The 16,956-nt window shown below is 43.2% G+C and overlaps 1 protein-coding gene across 4 annotated transcripts in view; it reads left to right on the forward strand.

Moving 5' to 3' along the window:
• The window catches only part of dnm1a (dynamin 1a), a gene marked incomplete at both ends in the record, with an annotated part of 43,606 nt that extends 27,640 nt beyond the window's left edge, over window positions 1-15,966 (forward strand). For 2 of the 4 annotated variants that reach the window (XM_079179476.1, XM_079179479.1), the window contains 7 exons: window positions 11,833-11,942; window positions 12,559-12,670; window positions 12,986-13,000; window positions 13,173-13,343; window positions 13,428-13,669; window positions 13,803-14,006; window positions 15,936-15,966. In XM_079179476.1, the coding sequence (XP_079035602.1) occupies window positions 11,833-11,942; window positions 12,559-12,670; window positions 12,986-13,000; window positions 13,173-13,343; window positions 13,428-13,669; window positions 13,803-14,006; window positions 15,936-15,966 (885 nt within the window). Of the gene's footprint in view, window positions 1-11,832; window positions 11,943-12,558; window positions 12,671-12,985; window positions 13,001-13,172; window positions 13,344-13,427; window positions 13,670-13,802; window positions 14,011-15,935 lie in introns of those variants that run through there. The other 2 variants (XM_079179477.1, XM_079179478.1) reach the window with 2 other exon arrangements.
• Between the last annotated feature and the right edge of the window lie 990 nt (window positions 15,967-16,956).

The raw sequence follows: 16,956 nt of genomic DNA on the forward strand, positions 1-16,956 counted from the left end.
AGTGCTGATCTGGCTGATTGTGCGGGCTGGAGGAGAAACAGCGTGTGAGGGATGGATGAAGGGGCCAGCAGGGAGGTGAGGGAAGAGGAGGTGGAGGAGTGAGAGGGGTTAGACAGAGGTGATAGCCGCTGACTGACATTCCCTCCTGTTGCGAGAAGCAGCATTCCAGACGGAGCTCTGATGTTGAAGTGTAATAAATCCATTGAATTAATCTCATGTATTATTCAGTGAATTCTCTGTATTGTTTGGACATTATTGGACAAATCAACCCGAGAATTAATTTGATGCTGAAAAACGCTAAAAAAAACTGAGTGCCGTTTTCTTGGGAAAGTCCTTTCTAGGTCTGTTTTCTTAAAAAAAAAAAGGATTAAAGCAGACAACAAACAGAGATTGAGAAAGAAGAGCGCAAATCTCTTAACACACACACACACGCACACACACAGGGGTCATACCTCATTTAGCGCAAATTTGTACAACCTAAACTTGACTGCCCCTCAGGCCAAGACTAAATAAATAAAATCCAGGATATTTCTCGTAACGTTAACCGTTTAAAAAAACTGTTGAAATTAAGTTGTCGGTAAAAGAGAGAAAGACCCCAAAGCCAGGTCTTTGCTCTCCAAGTTCTTTCAATCTCTCATGGTTAGAAACTTAGCAGTGAATAGTTGTGGTCAGCTGAGATCATACTAAGTCTGACCCAACACCTCCCACTAAAACACCGGAATACATAACCTTTTGTCTCCTTGACTCATGCCAAACGGAAAGAAAATGTCTCCTTGCGGAGGGGATACCTGCGACTTGACCGTCTCCTCTCTTTTCAACACTTCTCGCTGTCTTTCTCTTCTTCTTGGCTGGTATTTGGTTTTTCACCTTCTTGACTGGTAAGCCCCAATTCCTCTCCCGACATCCTTTTCATTCAACACAGCTGCACCATTGAGGCAAAATCAGGCCGATGGTGTTCGAATGCCGACTTCTGAGCAGTTTGGATTCGTCTAACGAAGCTTCCTGGAGCAAAAAAGGCGCTCCGGCAGCGAGCAAGGTGGACCGACTGGAAGCTCGACGTGGCAAAGGACTGGCCATCAAGTTTCCCCTTTAAGACACAGAAGGAGAAAAGGGAAGGAGAGAGAGAGGAGATATGGAGAGTAAAGGAGGAGGAGCTCGCCGGCCCCCCATTTTTCCTCTCTTCTTCCTCTCTCTCCCCTCCCTCTGTCTGGCTCCCCCCCCCCCCTCCCTTTCCTTCTTTCTTCTCTGGCTTTTGGGGAGAAAGTGGAAGGTCAAAGGTGAACAGGAAGTGAGACGCATTCAGTTGGCGTGTGCGTTGTAAAGTTTGGAAAGGGAGTGAATGATTGGCTGCCGAGGGAGGGAACTTTTTTAGTGAAAGTGTATGCGGGCAGATGGGAGGACGTCTCACGTGGCGGCGTATACGAGTTTCGCAAAGCGTCCGCATGCTCGTCCCTTCCATTTGGTGTATGTGCGCATCTCCACTTATGGGACATGTGAGTGTATATATGTGGTTTTTGAGTGATGGATGTGTGTGTGTAGGAGTGAGAGCAGAGGCTCCATGGTCTTTGTAGCGAGGGCAGGAATGTCGGCGTTTTCTTGGCAAGCAGGAGGAAGCCTTGTAACAACTCCAGATGTGCAGCCCTGTGGTCTCCATCTCTCTCTTGCTCCCTCTGTTTTTACATCTAAAGCTGATTTCCTCTCCCTGTCCGACTCGAATAAAGAGCCCTTTATGCAGCTCTGCAGTCTTCCCAACACACACACACACACACACACACACACACACACACACACACACACACACACACATGGAGGGGGGTGGTGCTGGTGAAGGGTGACATACTACTGGTAAATCAGAACCAGAGCGAAAGAGGTTTTTGTGTGTGCGTGTTTTGCGTGTGCGTGTAGACAAGAAGGAATAGTCCGTGTGTTTCAAAGTTGCTACACAAGTAGTCACCGTTTTTTCTCATTCACCTTCTTCGTTTCACACACCCACACACACTCACATTTAGGTTTCTTACCGTTGGCAGACAGGAGTAATCAATGCTAGTGTTTCCAGGTGTGTGCGTGTGTGTGTGTGTGTGTCTGTGTGTGTGTGTGTGTGTGTGTTCAGAGGTGGCCAAGGCCGTGTGTTTGTTTTAGCTATGGTTTCTGAGCTCCAAATCAAAGCAGGCACAATCCCGGGAGAGACGAGTCAGCACTACTGGCAGAGATGGAGGGATGTGGAGGGAAAGTGAGGGACACAGGGAGGAAAATGGAGATGAAAGAATGAAGCAACATAAAAATGGGGGGCGAGAAGAAGCCGATATGATGCTTGGTGAGCGGGGAGCTTCAACGAATATTTAAAAAAATGTAGCTGAGAAACAAGCCAGAAAAGAGAATTAATCCTCCTTATTGTTTCGAGTTTAGGGATTGGAAGGAGTGAATGTTAATGGGTTGGGTGGGGGGAGTGCTGCGGTCGCATCAACATTGTTTCCACTGTTTGGATGACCAGGCAGGCAGCTTCTTTTTTAAACTCTACTCAAAAGTATGTGCACACACACACACACACACACACACACACACACACACAAGAGTGTATTGTGATTCCATGTTATTCTGTCTTGTCATGAACTGGTGCTGGTTATTTTTTCTTTCATGAAAAACCTCAAGTTTTTTTCCCCATCTTTGTATTTTGATATTGCATAAAGCAAACGACTCAGTTTATGTGGGCTTGATTGTATCTTTCAAGTGTTTGAATGAGTGTGGCGAGGCCATAAGCTTGTGCATATTATACTGTATATTTGTGTGCAACACGCCAGCCAAACGCATGAATGTGATCCCCTGTATTTCATGTGTGTGTCATCAGTTACGGTGAAAGATCACAAATAGTTTTCAAACTACAGATAGCTTGTACAAATTATCCTCGCTGGTTAACATGAATGTCAACCACATAATAGCTTAGTTTTATTTTCTTTTTCCCTCAAAGTATCATTTTATTATTTATTCTTTTATTTATTCTTTTATTCTTTATTCCAACAGATTTCAGATATTTTCCCAAAAGATAGTGGTGTGGTCAAAGTCTAGTGGTGGAAGAGGAATTAAAATTCTTAACTTAAATAAAAGTAAAAAAATAAATGTATGTGAAAATATATAATAATAAATATTAAAAATAAAAAGTAATGCATTTGACTCAAGAGAAATTACAGAATTACTATCAGAAAAATTAGGAAAATGGCCTCTTTGACTGATATTTTTTAGGTATTTCATGTGCTAGTGTAGCTGGATTTAACTACTTTATATACAGTTTTCTCTGCCTATTCACCAATAGCGATGTGACATACTGTACATTGGATACTTTTCGCTCTTTGGACCTTGCATATTCATTTGAATGCAACCATGTGAGAAGTTTAGAGCCAAAATGTCTTTTTAGTGGAACTATTAACAACTCTGAAATGAGTAGAAAGTGCAATATTTCCTTCTGAAATGTAATACAGTAGAAGAACAGCTCAAATAGGCACACTGTTGATAAGACTCTAATAAGATTAAGAAACAGTAAAGTAAGCTTCTTTATCGTTGTTGCCTTTTAAATGCAAAGGATATCAGGCCCAGAGACAGAAGACACAGAACAGATGGAACGGACAGCTAAACATAATCTACTAAGAGAGTGGATGTAAAGATGTGAGAACTTTCTTTTTGAAGAAAACTGAAAGATGTAATGGACAAAATTGTGGAAAAATGGTAACAATGGCACCAAAACCAGTGATGAATAAACCGTAGTGTCTTATTGTAAAAGAAAAGTGGGTTAGAGATTGCAAAAAACAGGAGATGAGTGACGACCGCAGCGAGGTACACAGGGTGTTTAGTGGATAATTCAAAGTTTATCCTGTCTGACTGATGAGATGAATGAGTAATGTGTTTGTCTTTCTGCAAATTATGATTTTTCCCGACTGTTCCTCGCATATCCAGAACATAACGTCAATACAGAAATCATGATGGAAACAAATTTTGTAATGTGTATGTGAGACTCTGCAGGCTCTCTGCCTGCTTTGAAGAAGGATTGACAGACATTTAAAGATTGCTGTTTAATAACACGTGACATGAACTTTAGTGTGTCGTGTGTTCAACCTTTTCAAGAATATATTCTCGTGTTACATATTTATGGCTATTTTATACTCTTTGCTATATTTAATGTTACTTTTCGTCTGAATGACTCGCTTGAGGTAGAATTTCATCTTTAACCTGGACATAAGTGAGAGATTTTTGTGTTCATAAATATTAAGTTTTACAAGATTTACTGTAAATGTGTAAAGTAAAAATAAAAAAATCCCTCTCCACCCTTGGACCTGCCCACTATTGGCAAAATGATGTCATAAAAGTATTCTATTTCCAAACACACCCTCTGTGTATGCACAACGAATTTGATTTAGAAGTGCAAATTTTATATTCTGGCACTTCATTTTCCTATAAAAAAGGATTCAAACTAGCAGTTAATTTAAGTCGTACCGATTTGGATCATGCAGTTCTGACGATGAAAGGACGAAAGGGCTACAAGGATTAGCCCGCTCCCAGTTTTCCCCAAATTTTGCATCTATAAAATACCACAAAATACATGTTAGAACTCTATAAACATGAATTTACCGTCGGGAAACCTTTTACCCAAAAGCTGCCCCCCCCCTGTGTGACTTCATGTTGGTTTACATATGTGAACGTTTTACCTCAAAGTGTTTTCAACAGCACATGTTTACCTCAGATGTGAATGTTTGAGTTTGTAGGTGCACTTTTTTTTTTCTCTCCCCTTTTTTGCACCTGCAAATACATCTAATAATATGTGTTCCACATGTGAAAGAAGGGGCTTCCTACAGGCATTATTTTTCATCTGCTCACACATGAATCTCAATATATATAAATCTACAATTGTGCGTTCACATGACTTTTAAGGAAACTAGGAAATATTTCTTCGTAGAAGTGAGAGACACTAAACCGCACATGTTGACCGGAGCTTTTGCCCTCCGTCGGACAGAAGTCACCAGACGTGTGGGGATTTTCACGTGTTTTTGTGGTTAGCGGACTGCGGCCCCCCCCCCCCCTCTTTCTTTTACTCTTTGGTGGTCACCAGTGATTGATCACATGCCCCAGCCAGCCCCTGGGTTGTTAGACTGACCCTCTGCAGAAGTAAACGCAGAGCATATATAATTAACTGCTTGGCAATTAGCTGTTAAACAGGAAGGTATCCCCGAACGGCCAGCCTGTGTTTCAACCGGACCGCTGGCTGAATGTGTCATTGTCATGTGTCATGTTTCCTTTCTCCGCGAAGCAGTTTATTTGTGTTCTGTGCTTGTTCCCACAGGGAGAGCTAAGAAGAGCACAAAGGTTGTTATTTTCTAGAGTGAGCTCAGATTAAACATTTGGGAGAGAAAGCAGAGCAATGAAATAGCCAAGTTCCACCTGCCAAACAAAACATCATACATTACACTCAGTCTTTTTTTTTTTCCCAGTGAGAAAATGTATTTATTTTTTTATCAGTGAAACTGGACGTTTCAGATTAGATTCGTCTGTAGCTGACAAATGAGCTAAAAAAAACTTTTAGTCTGCACTGTTATCAAGTAGCACCTCCCAAGATATGTGGAGTATTGGAGAGTGCGGACACTGGCACGCTGCCCAAGGGGATTTGTTATGAGCATTATTGCACAACCTTGCAGCTCGATGAGTCATCAACAGCTGTGTTTTTACACATTGTCCCAGAATAGCTCCTATCTAGCTGTTCCCAATCATAATGCTCACATCCATTGTTTGCTGCTCCTGATTTAAATGTTGGCAGCACGAGTCCTTACTTTAAATAAAGTCCAAACGGCATTAAGTCAAGTTACGTCTCTTCAGATGCTGTTTCTCAAAGACATATTACTCACAGACCAAACCCAGATTGTAGCGTGCCGTAGTGTGATTTTTGATTATAAAGCAGAATCAGCAATATCTGTCTTGATTTTTTTTTAAACGTTTTTTCTTCCAAAAATGCATTATGCTTAGAAGTAACAAACCTACTTTTTAAAACCTCTTTCTATATTAATCTGACTGAACTAGTCTAATTTTGCGTTGGCGCTAAACATGTGCTTCAAACACGAGTCCCATCCTTTTTACGTCTTTCTCCTTCCCCAGCGTGTACGACTTGCAGAAATGCTCTGTGTTTCATTTTCTTTTTTTTTTTTTCAAAGGCAGAACTCAATAGGGGAATGGTAGAAGAATGGAGGGAAAGAAAACCGGAGGGAGGTGAGGAGGAGGGTTGTGAAAATTGCCGTTGGCTGCCACCCAGGGCCCAGTCTTTGTGGTAATGAAGGGTTAGAGGCAGCGTTATTGCTCCCAGATGCCGTGCGGCTTCTCTGCAGCCCTTTGATGCATAGCCCAAGTCACCAGGACTTTTCTATCAGGCTCCCATCAACATGCACACCACACACACACACACACACACACACACACACACACACACACACACATGCAGCCTCTTAAAACAACATGGACGCCGTAAACGACTATCTTCTCGGTTTTGCCCACCAAACTACTCCGATTTGTTTCAAAGTGTTAATTGGATACGGTTTGTGTAAGGTCCCCTTGTGTGTGTTCATACACCCTGTAGCATTTCTGTGTGTGTGTGTGTGTCTCTGTGTGTGTGTGTGTGCTTGTGTGTGTGTGTGTGTGTGTGAGGCCATATTTCATCCACATTTTGAATTAGTGTTTGAGACTTTGAGACGTTTTTCTGGACGGTGTGCGGTGTGAGTGGTGAAATGCCTTTATGAATCCAGAAGTGAACTTCCTCTGCCTTTTCATAATGAGCCTGCTATTACTCACTAGAAAAATAAAACCATGGAAAGTACTTTGCTCACACACTGCTCCAAAACACCACAGGTTAACTACCGAGTGCACTGCCTGCTGAATGTGTGTGTGTTGTGTGTGTGTGTGTGTGTGTGTGTGTGTGTAGAGGTTCAGACAAAAGGTTTCAAACACAGTGTCCTAGGTTAAAGGGTCAGGTCACCCAACTTTTAAAAGACACATTTTCCCAACCAACTCTGGTGGGTTTCAGATATCTGCCTCTGTGACTTATGCTACCAATTCCAAAATAGTGGAGGCGATATAACAGCAACATCTCTTTAAAGAATCACTGTCACTAGCACCGTGGAAAACCCACAGACCTCGCCGTCAACGGCAGTTTCTTTGGTAGAAAGTACTTTCCCTGTTCACGGCAAGGTCTTGCTGTAAATAGAAAAGAGCAAGTATGAATTTATTAAACATTCCTGACACAGTCACTCATATTAAGTAAGTGGGTTTGGCTTGTGGTGGGTACACTATAATCTCAAGGCCAGCCACACCCAGAGCATCTTGTTTACTGTGTTTGTGTGTGTTCAACTGACGGTGATGGGGCATAATCGGAGTCACACAGACATACACTCAGTTGCCAGTTTATTAGGTACACCAAGCTAACCGGCCCTGCAACAAATTCTATGAAGGTTAGAACCGTAAGTTTCCGTAGAAACTGTTTAAGAGAGGATTTGATTCAGCTATTGAATTGTATTGCGTTATACTGACATGTTTCTGTTATTTTGTCCACCCCATGAGGGTAGGCTAAATAACAGAAAGACCACTGTTAATGCAATGCAGTTCAACAGCAGTACAAGTTGCAGCCTCTAAAATAGATTCAACACAAACATAACTTTCATTAAGATAGTAATTATTGCAGGACTGTTGCATTAGACTGCATTAGTTTTAGCTTTAGGTTTACCTAATAAACTCACGACTGAGCGTATATTTTACTGTAGTTTGCACCGACACATGAGAGGCAGTTCTGCCACCAATCTCTGTAGCGAACACATCGGGAAGAATTGTCCGTAAATTACTAATTCCCATGTTTAACAAACATTTATATACATATATATATATATATATAGCTGTGTGAGTTTATAGAATTGGAACTAGATTATTCTAAGGTTACCTCTCATTGTGACATCACGCAGTGTTTGATGAACACCTGATGAGCTCATTCAGAATACACTTCATACTATAACTAATAGTCGTTTTGAGTGATTGGCTGTTAAGTGCATCTTTCTGTCAACAACACACCAATGGCCAATCAAGAGACGCAAGACGACATGCATTGTTTCTGGAAAGACAACAGAGCCCAGGGGACTCTGGAAATCTTTCATGAGGACAACTTCTGGTCCATCATGGAGGATGAGGACATGCATGCTTCTCTCAAGCAGGAAGACGAAAAGGTGGCTGACCTGACAACCAGAGAGTCGGGTAATCAGAGGACGGTTAAATGCAAGGCGGACTGGAGGACTCCTAAAAAATGTGCTGAGCAAAACTTCTGGACCTTGATGGAGGATGAGGCCATTCATGCCAATGTGAGGCAGGAAGCCTTTCGGGTTGCTGAGATGATTACCAGATTCTGGGGCTCCAGCTCTCAGGACAGTCTCAGCACAGTGGAGGTTGAAAGTCCTGCTGAGGTATCTTTCCCTCAGCTGTCTTTCCCATCTACTACTCCTCCTCCTCCTCCTCCTCCTCCTCCTCCTACAAATGCCAAACCATCTCAACCCTTCCAGGGGAGACAACCTTCTCCAAAGACTGATGAAGACGAGCAGCGTCTGTGGCCGTTGTCCAATCCTGAAAAACATCTGGACCACATCTTCAAACTGCTTGGCTCTGATGACTGGCAAAAGGAAATTGATGGTCTAACATGCGTTCAAGATCTGGCAAGGAACCATCAGGACATATTGGAGGCCTCACTTCGTAAAGTCTGTGTGGATGTCATAAAGGAGGTTCAAAACGTGCGCTCTAGGGTTTCCTGCACTGCTATGGCCACCCTGGGTGAGATGTATGCTCAACTCCAGACATCCATGGATGGCATGGTGGAGGAAACTGGAAGTGCCGTGATAATGAAGGTGTCTGAGTCCAACACTCATCCAGCAGCAGGCAAATCTGGCGTTGGACGCCATGGTTCAAAACTGCAGTCCCGGTTGTTCCATGAAAGCCCTGGTGAACGCAGGTCCGAGTCACCGCAGCGCAGCAGTCAGAGCTAGCGCAGCTCGGCACCTCAGCCAGTTGTGCGACATCCTTGGAGCCACAGGGATCCTTACCGGTAGCAAAATCTTCACCAAACACTTCCTTAAAAATATGTGTTGATGCTGCAGCGGCCGTGAGGCGCCACGGACATGACATCGTCCAAAACCTTTCCACCCACAGTGCCTTCCAAAAGCAGTGGAAAGAGGCCGTCCCAGAACAGTAATTTCAGGACTGTAATTACATCACTGCTGGTTAATGATAATTGTCAGTAAAAGTCTTTCATGAATCAAATATAACAGAGACTTTAGTACTTTAATCAAACCATACGATATGTATTTAACAGACAAAAGAGAATGGTGGCATTTGCTTTTAACAATGAATTAACAAAGTGTGAGTGTGTGACATAAGGCCATAGTTCAACTAACGCAGCATCCCAGCACCAGATTGCTGTTCTGCATTTACAAATCTTCTCTTGCACATTGAGTACACACACAGAGACACAACACAAGAGCATTGCATAGCAGGTATATGTGCAAACGGCCAAAAACTTGCTGTTTCCATTGTGATTATTGCAACCAGAAGGGAAGTCTCCCGACAGGGCTGCAGTGGTTTAGCCATCACACATCCATACCTCACTGCAGTGTTGGTGTATGTGTCTTTCTGCCTGTCTGTCTCTTGGAAGTTGATTCACAATGCAAGTAAAATTGCTAAAGGTCAAATAAAGTGTGTGTGCGTGTGCGTGTGTGTGTGTGCTTCATGCGTATGTATCTCATATAGCTAATGCATATCATGTGTGTATCTGGATGTTTGAGTTTGTTTTCTCATGCGTCCCTGTGTGCGTGCATAATGTCGGAAATCTGTACGTTTGGCCGCTATTGCTGGCTGGCTTTTATGGGCGCATATGGGAAAGCACTCAACTCCCGACTTCCTTTGACACAACTACACACACATACACATGAAAACACACACACACACACACATGCAAGATGGGCTAGTTGACAGACAGAAACCCTGATAATCCCTCAGAAGTGGGGAAACTTTTATTTTTGCGATTTTGCAATAATACTCTGCTTCATCATCTGCTTTTATTTTCTAGTAGTAACCTAAACTATTATTATAACTAGCTTGTTTTATCCTACACTTTGCCATTCCGACTCTGGTTTAGTTCAGTTTCTCTGTACTTTCCCCACATCATGCACACACTCACACCAGCCCCCCCCCCCCCCCCCCCCCCCCTCATCCTTCTCCCTTTCCAAGTCTCCTGACTGGATTTACTGGCCAGAGGAGAGGAAAATGTATGAATCAGTCCAAGGTTGCTCACTCCCAGGGAGAGGGGAAGCAAGAGAGCGAGGGAACAAGGGGAAAGAAGAGGGGGGGGGGGGGGGGGGAGATGAAGAGAGAGCAAGCAAGAAAAAAGAAAGAAGAGGGAGAAATACGGAGCAAACTTAGAGACGGAGGACGGGGACCTCTATGCCCCGTAAATGATGATGTCAGCAGTCTGGGTCGACTTTATGTTTAGTTTTCTTGGTTTTTTGTATAGCGGACACCTGGGTATACCGTGTGTTTGAGTGTGTTTGAGTGTGTGTGTGTGTGTGTGTGTGTGTGTGTGTGTTTGTGTGTGAGTGAGAGAGTTTTTACATGCAGTTAGGGGATATGACCATTTGGCTGCACAGGTCATAAATCCTTTGATGAAGGAGTTTGGTCACACACACAACCCCCTGTCTCCCTCTCGCTCTTTTTCTCTCTCACACACACACACACACACACACACACACACACACACACACACACACACACACACACACACACACACACACACACACACACACTGGTTTGGGCAGGCAGGCCCGTGGTTAGCTATCCAGATGGTTTTAAGGTTAGTTAGAGACTACGCTCAAAGGTGCTGTTTGCTACCAAAGCAGTGTGTGTGTGTGTGTGTGTGTATGTGTGTGTGTGTTTATCACTGTTTAAAGAAACTCACTCACCCTGTACTATTTTTGGCTATCCTTTTTTTTTTTAAATACAAATTTTACTGTTGATTGTAAAACATTTACACACACACAAATGCATTTTGTAACAATAGACTTTGAGGAGTTGAACCACAACGTGTGTGTGTGTGTGTGTGTGTGTGTGTGTGTGTGCGTGTGTGTGTGTGAGATAGAGAAAGTGTGAGAGTGGTGGCATGTGTCAGACTCTTTGAATCATAAATAGTTGGATGTCTGGATATCATATGTTGTGTGCACATTTACAAGTACAAGAGATTTCTAGTGGAACGCGGTCTCTCTCTCTCTCTCTCTCTCTCTCTCTCTCTGTATGTGTGTGTTTCTCATTTGTTGCCCCCCCCCACCTCCCCTTTTTTTTACCCTGCACAACTGTAATCAAAACCACAGACTTGAGGGCTTGTGTGTGACTTTCCCATTTGTCTCTCTTTCCCTTTTCTTCTCTTTTTTTTTGCCATGCTGTTAAATTTAATATGTGAGCATTCACTCCTGATTTCCCCGAGTTCTTTCATCGTCTTTCTTTTTAGTCTCTTTTAATGGAATTTCTGTCATTGTGTCTCTTGAAAGTAGACGTTTTTATATTAACTAGTAAATTGATCAGCCCACAATGATTATAATGCAGCGCTGACTTCTGCAGTGGCTCTTTTATTTGGGTCTAATGTACAATGTCAGTGCACAACACTGTAAATCTCCACGACCGTTTTTACTCTTGAGCCAAATTCCTCAACCACGCAGTGACTCGGTCCCCTTCTTCTTTCTCTCCCTCACGTGTGCAACCGCTGTGTTTCTCTTTCGCCTCCTGCAGGAGAAGGACAAGAAGTACATGCTGCAGGTGGACAACCTGAAGCTGCGCGATGTGGAGAAAAGCTTCATGTCCAGCAAGCAAATCTTTGCCCTCTTCAACACCGAACAGAGGTTTTATTACACACACACACACACACACACACACACACACACACACACACACACACACACACACACACACACACACACACACACACACACACACACACACACACACACTCTCACACACACATCAATATACACACATACAGCAGATGCATATTATTAATCACATAGTGCCAAGTTACAATTTACAAAGTATCTACCTGAAATAACAGTCCTATTAAAATAATAAAAAGTACCTGATGTATTAGCAACAAAGTGTGTTTAAATGTAAAACTATACATTTTTCATTGTGGCCCTTCTCAGCGTTAGATTGTTATATTTAAGCCTTAAAATGTAAGAACGACTTGAATGTAGTAGTTTGCTGAGGAAAACATTTATTTATTATCTAATAGCTTTATATACTGCTGTGTAGTTCAATCTACAACATGATGGTGTGTTTTGTCTGTCAAATCTCAAGTGAGAGTTTGAGAAGTAACCATAGCTGTGAAATAAATGCAGGGGAGAAAAAGAAAAGCATGAAGACGCCAAAAGATGTACCACTGGGATATATACAGTTGCACAAGTGCCACAAGAATAATATATAAAAACATGAAGAGCATCATTCAGCATTGTGTGTCCACAGAAATGTGTATAAGGACTACCGTCAGCTGGAGCTGGCCTGTGAGACTCAGGAAGACCTTGATGCCTGGAAGGCCTCCTTCCTCAGAGCTGGAGTTTATCCTGAACGGGTCATGGTAAGACTTCCTCAAAGCATTTCTTTGATGCATATATACAGTATATTACAGTATAGCATGTATAATAAGTTGATATTTCTGTTTTAATCATTGGATTGATTGCGAGCAGTATGAAACCATATGCAGAAACACAATACTTATTATTAACCTTGATTTTGTTCAAATCGCATAAATGAAAAGTAAGGCTAAATATTGCTTTTACACGATTTGTTTCTGTTTATTTTGAGTCTATTTATATGTTGTCATGTCTCTCATGTGATACTGTATCTGTCCTCTTTCAATGTCTGTTTTCCTCATCGCCGTTTGACCTTATAGGATAAGGAAGGAAAGGTATGTTATTTTGGTTTGCATCCTGCATTTTCAGCACTTTTGTGTCTTCACAAAAGGTTTTCACCTTTTGTCTTGTATGTTGTAGCTACAGTCTCCGTTTCCCTCTTTTCTTGCTGAAGCTGAACTGAAGTTGAACTCTATGTCCTCTGTCCTCCCTCCCTCGTCTCCACAGAGTGACGGCAGCGATGAAAATGGCTCCGACAACATAATGCACAGCATGGACCCTCAGCTGGAGCGGCAGGTGGAGACCATTCGTAACCTGGTTGACTCCTACATGGCCATCGTCAACAAGACCGTCCGCGACTTGATGCCGAAGACCATCATGCACCTCATGATTAACAACGTGAGCTGACCCTTTGGCAACTGTCAGCTCTTACAGATACATTACTATATACTTTAGCTTTCATCCCAAAACCTCTCTGTCCAGACTAAAGAGTTCATCAACGCAGAGCTGCTGGCCCAGCTGTACTCGTGCGGGGACCAGGGCACGCTGATGGAGGAGTCTCAGGAGCAGGCCCAGCACCGTGACGAGATGCTGCGGATGTACCACGCCCTGCGGGAGGCCCTCAGCATCATCGGCGACATCAGCACCTCCACCATAACCACCACCATGCCGCCTCCAGTGGATGACTCTTGGCTGCAGGTGCAGCGGAGCGGCTCCGGAGGACGGTAAGGGGGCGATGGGAATAGACGGAGGATTGGAGGCTGTGTTGGGGAATGGATGAGCATGTCGGGTTATTATCAGATTGGTTGCTTTGTGTTTGTTAATGCCGTGTTTCATGTCTCCTCCCTTCCCCTCCAGGTCTCCAGCCACCAGTCCGACTCCAAACCGCAGGGCACCGCCGGGACCTCCGGGCCGCCCGGTCTCTCGCGGGCCTCCACCTGGACCTCCTCCCGCCGGGGGACCCCCTGTCCCGTCTCGCCCGGGGGCTTCTCCGGACCCTTACGGTGGGCCACCGCCCACTGTGCCCTCCCGGCCTAACCGCGCACCCCCAAGTGTGCCAAGGTGAGTGAAAACATGAGAGGCCAAAGTAGGTTTTTTACCATCGAAACCATAGCTATCCAACCTGAAATGTGGATACTCTCTGTTACTAAGGGAATAAAGGAGGTAAATGAAAGTGGAGAGCTTTGGTTGTGATAGAGGATAGATGGATAGAGATCCCTTAATAGATGGATAGACAGTGATATAACTCATAACCAATGGATTATTGTCCTCCTTTTCTCTTGGTTTGGGTAAACAGTTACCTTTCTGCCACCACTCTGAACTTTCAACACACTAACACTCCACTATTCATCGCTTACACCCACCTCACCACTGTCCTCGTCTGAATAGTTCAGAAATGTGTGCTTCAAAGCAAGTCGGTGACTGGAATGAGTGTTAGAGGGGGGGTTGTGTTTGCGGTTCTCCATTACCTGTATCTGCCTTGTGCTTACCTGTGTTTGTGAGCTTTTTATCTGGCCCTGTTCATTGTCAGAGCAGCGGCTTGCTTCTCTTAAAGTAGGAGACACTAACGTTGCTGAGCAAAGCTCTCACTGGCAAACGCAGCCCTGAAAAAAAGTTAATAAGCGGAGGAGCGGCTCAAAATCCTCACAAAACTCCTACTCCGAATCATCAGTGGAGAACTTGTTTGTTCTGGTGTGTCCTAAGTGAGAGCTGAGCACATGTGACATTGGTCATTTCCTGCACTGTAACTGTTTGCACTCCTTTTTTCTCTCTTCCTCCTCTTCAACCCCTCTTTTCCTCACCACACCTCTGTCCCACACATGACTATGGTTCCTTCTACAGAATCACTATCACTGACCAATGAGGACTAACTTTGCTGGTACGTTGGGTACTGTCCGCCATCATCATCATCATCATCATGACCAATTTCCTTCTTTCTCTTCCTCTCAGTATGGCATCCTTTCACTGCATGCCATTTTCTTTTTTTATCTCACTTTTCTTTTCTCTTCTCAGAGCGCTGCATGGGCAAACACACACCCGGCTCAGAGGGTGTGTGTGTGTTTGCGTCGGTGTTTGAGCTGAACTTTGGAGTCGTTTCAATAATTAATTTATTGAAGGGGTGTCAGTGTGTGTTCAAATGTCTTGTGAAAGAGGACTTTTCTCAGTTTACAGCAGGTTAGACAGGATTCGCCTGTCCCGAAACCTAAATGTGATTGTTGTTTTTTGTGTCGGTGTTGTACGTGACGTATTTATGCCATGACATCCCACTCATCTCGAACTTTGTCTCTGAGTGTCTGACGCTGTCGTTTAAAGTCATGCCATCCGACAATATTAGCATGTGTGCAGGTCGCTCTGCTCACTTCTCAACCAACCTTTTTTTTTCCAGAGATATACAGGATTGTTTACACGTCCAGGCCTCTAAAAACAACTTGCAACTTACAGACATATGCAAAGTCTGAAAAGGTGTTGTGAGTAGACATTAGTTTACTACATTTTAAGGGGTGACGAGCCAAAACGTGTAAGAAAACAAAAAAGTTTAGAAAGAGCGATAAATATCTGTACAGTAAATATTAAGCAACGTCAAAATCCATCTTTTAAAATTGTATTTAAGAAGATAACAACAACAAAGTTTAGTAAATAATGTGCATAAGTGCCTGCTGTGCTTAGACAACACTTGGATATGAAGTTATTCTGCTTGTATTTAGCCTCTAATGCAAACATACATTACCTGCATTGTGGCCATGCTAACTGAGCCTTGTTTTTGGGGGGTTTCCGTCCATGTGTTACCTCATGATATAAGTGGCTGTCTGTGTGAGTCAAGGTATTGTATTTATGTGCATGATTAACACATGGGGGCCCCTGCAATAACAACATGTAAGTACAAACCTCAACTTGAAGTTTAAATGGATGCTGCGACCACCTAGAAAACACTAATCCAACCTGTTCCCGTCCTCTCTTCTTTGTATCTGTTTGTTTGTGTGTCCATGGCAGTCGGAGACCCCCACCTTCTCCAACCCACTAGACCTCTGAGCTCCTCCCTCCCTCACTCCTCCGTCTGTCCCACCTCTGGATGAGAGGCCATGGACAACAGTGCCACCTTCCTGTTGTTTTCTGCCATACCCGACCAAGCCGGCTCCCTTCTCCTGCTCCTACTTTTCCCTTACAACACACACACACACACACACACACACACACACACACTGAGACACTGAGATGCAGAATACTTGAAAACACACCTGCATGACTGACATACGAACATGCTGCACCCTCAGAATTGAAATAAACTACATAGATAACATACAATAATTGATACATTTTTGAGTGTATGCGCACATGTGCATGCACACTGCTTTCATAAATACACACACATATATATATACAGCATAATTATATACACGCAAATACATACAGAATGTGTGTTCCTGCTGTTACACCTAACATGTGAGCAAACTAAGCATGACACTTTGCCTGAGTATTACATTATACTCCAGCCTTTTTGGTGTGTATTCTGGCTGCTGACTGACTTATATTATCTTTTGTTTGTTTCTTTGATGTCTTTTTTTTTTTTTTTTTTCTGATTTCCTCACGAAAATGTTTGTGTCACTAACTCACCTTGTACTGCCGGTCATGTGTGAAGAAAACTGTTTTTTAGTCAAACGTCTTCAGAGCAGAGTTTAAAAAAGAAACGATACTTTTGGATAAAATGACACTGAACAGCAAAACAATATCAGAATGTCCACAACAAATTCTGCAGTTCAGTGATTTTGGTGACAATACATGTTTTTACGACACTTTGTAAAAAAAACTTTCTAGTCGTGTGGGAAAAATGCGTATTTTCCTCACAGCATTTCAGGCTACAAGGTGAAGAAGAAACCCCTTCAATCCTCCGTTTTAGCTCCTTTAAAACAGTTTTTCACACATCAACTATGAAACAGACTGCACCAGGGAGGAGGGCTCTAACGAAATGAGGGGGGGAGAGGACCACATACAGACTCCTCCTCGCCCTCATATG

Source organism: Pholis gunnellus (genome assembly GCF_910591455.1).
Source record: "Pholis gunnellus genome assembly, chromosome: 18".
Lineage (NCBI taxonomy): Eukaryota > Metazoa > Chordata > Actinopteri > Perciformes > Pholidae > Pholis > Pholis gunnellus.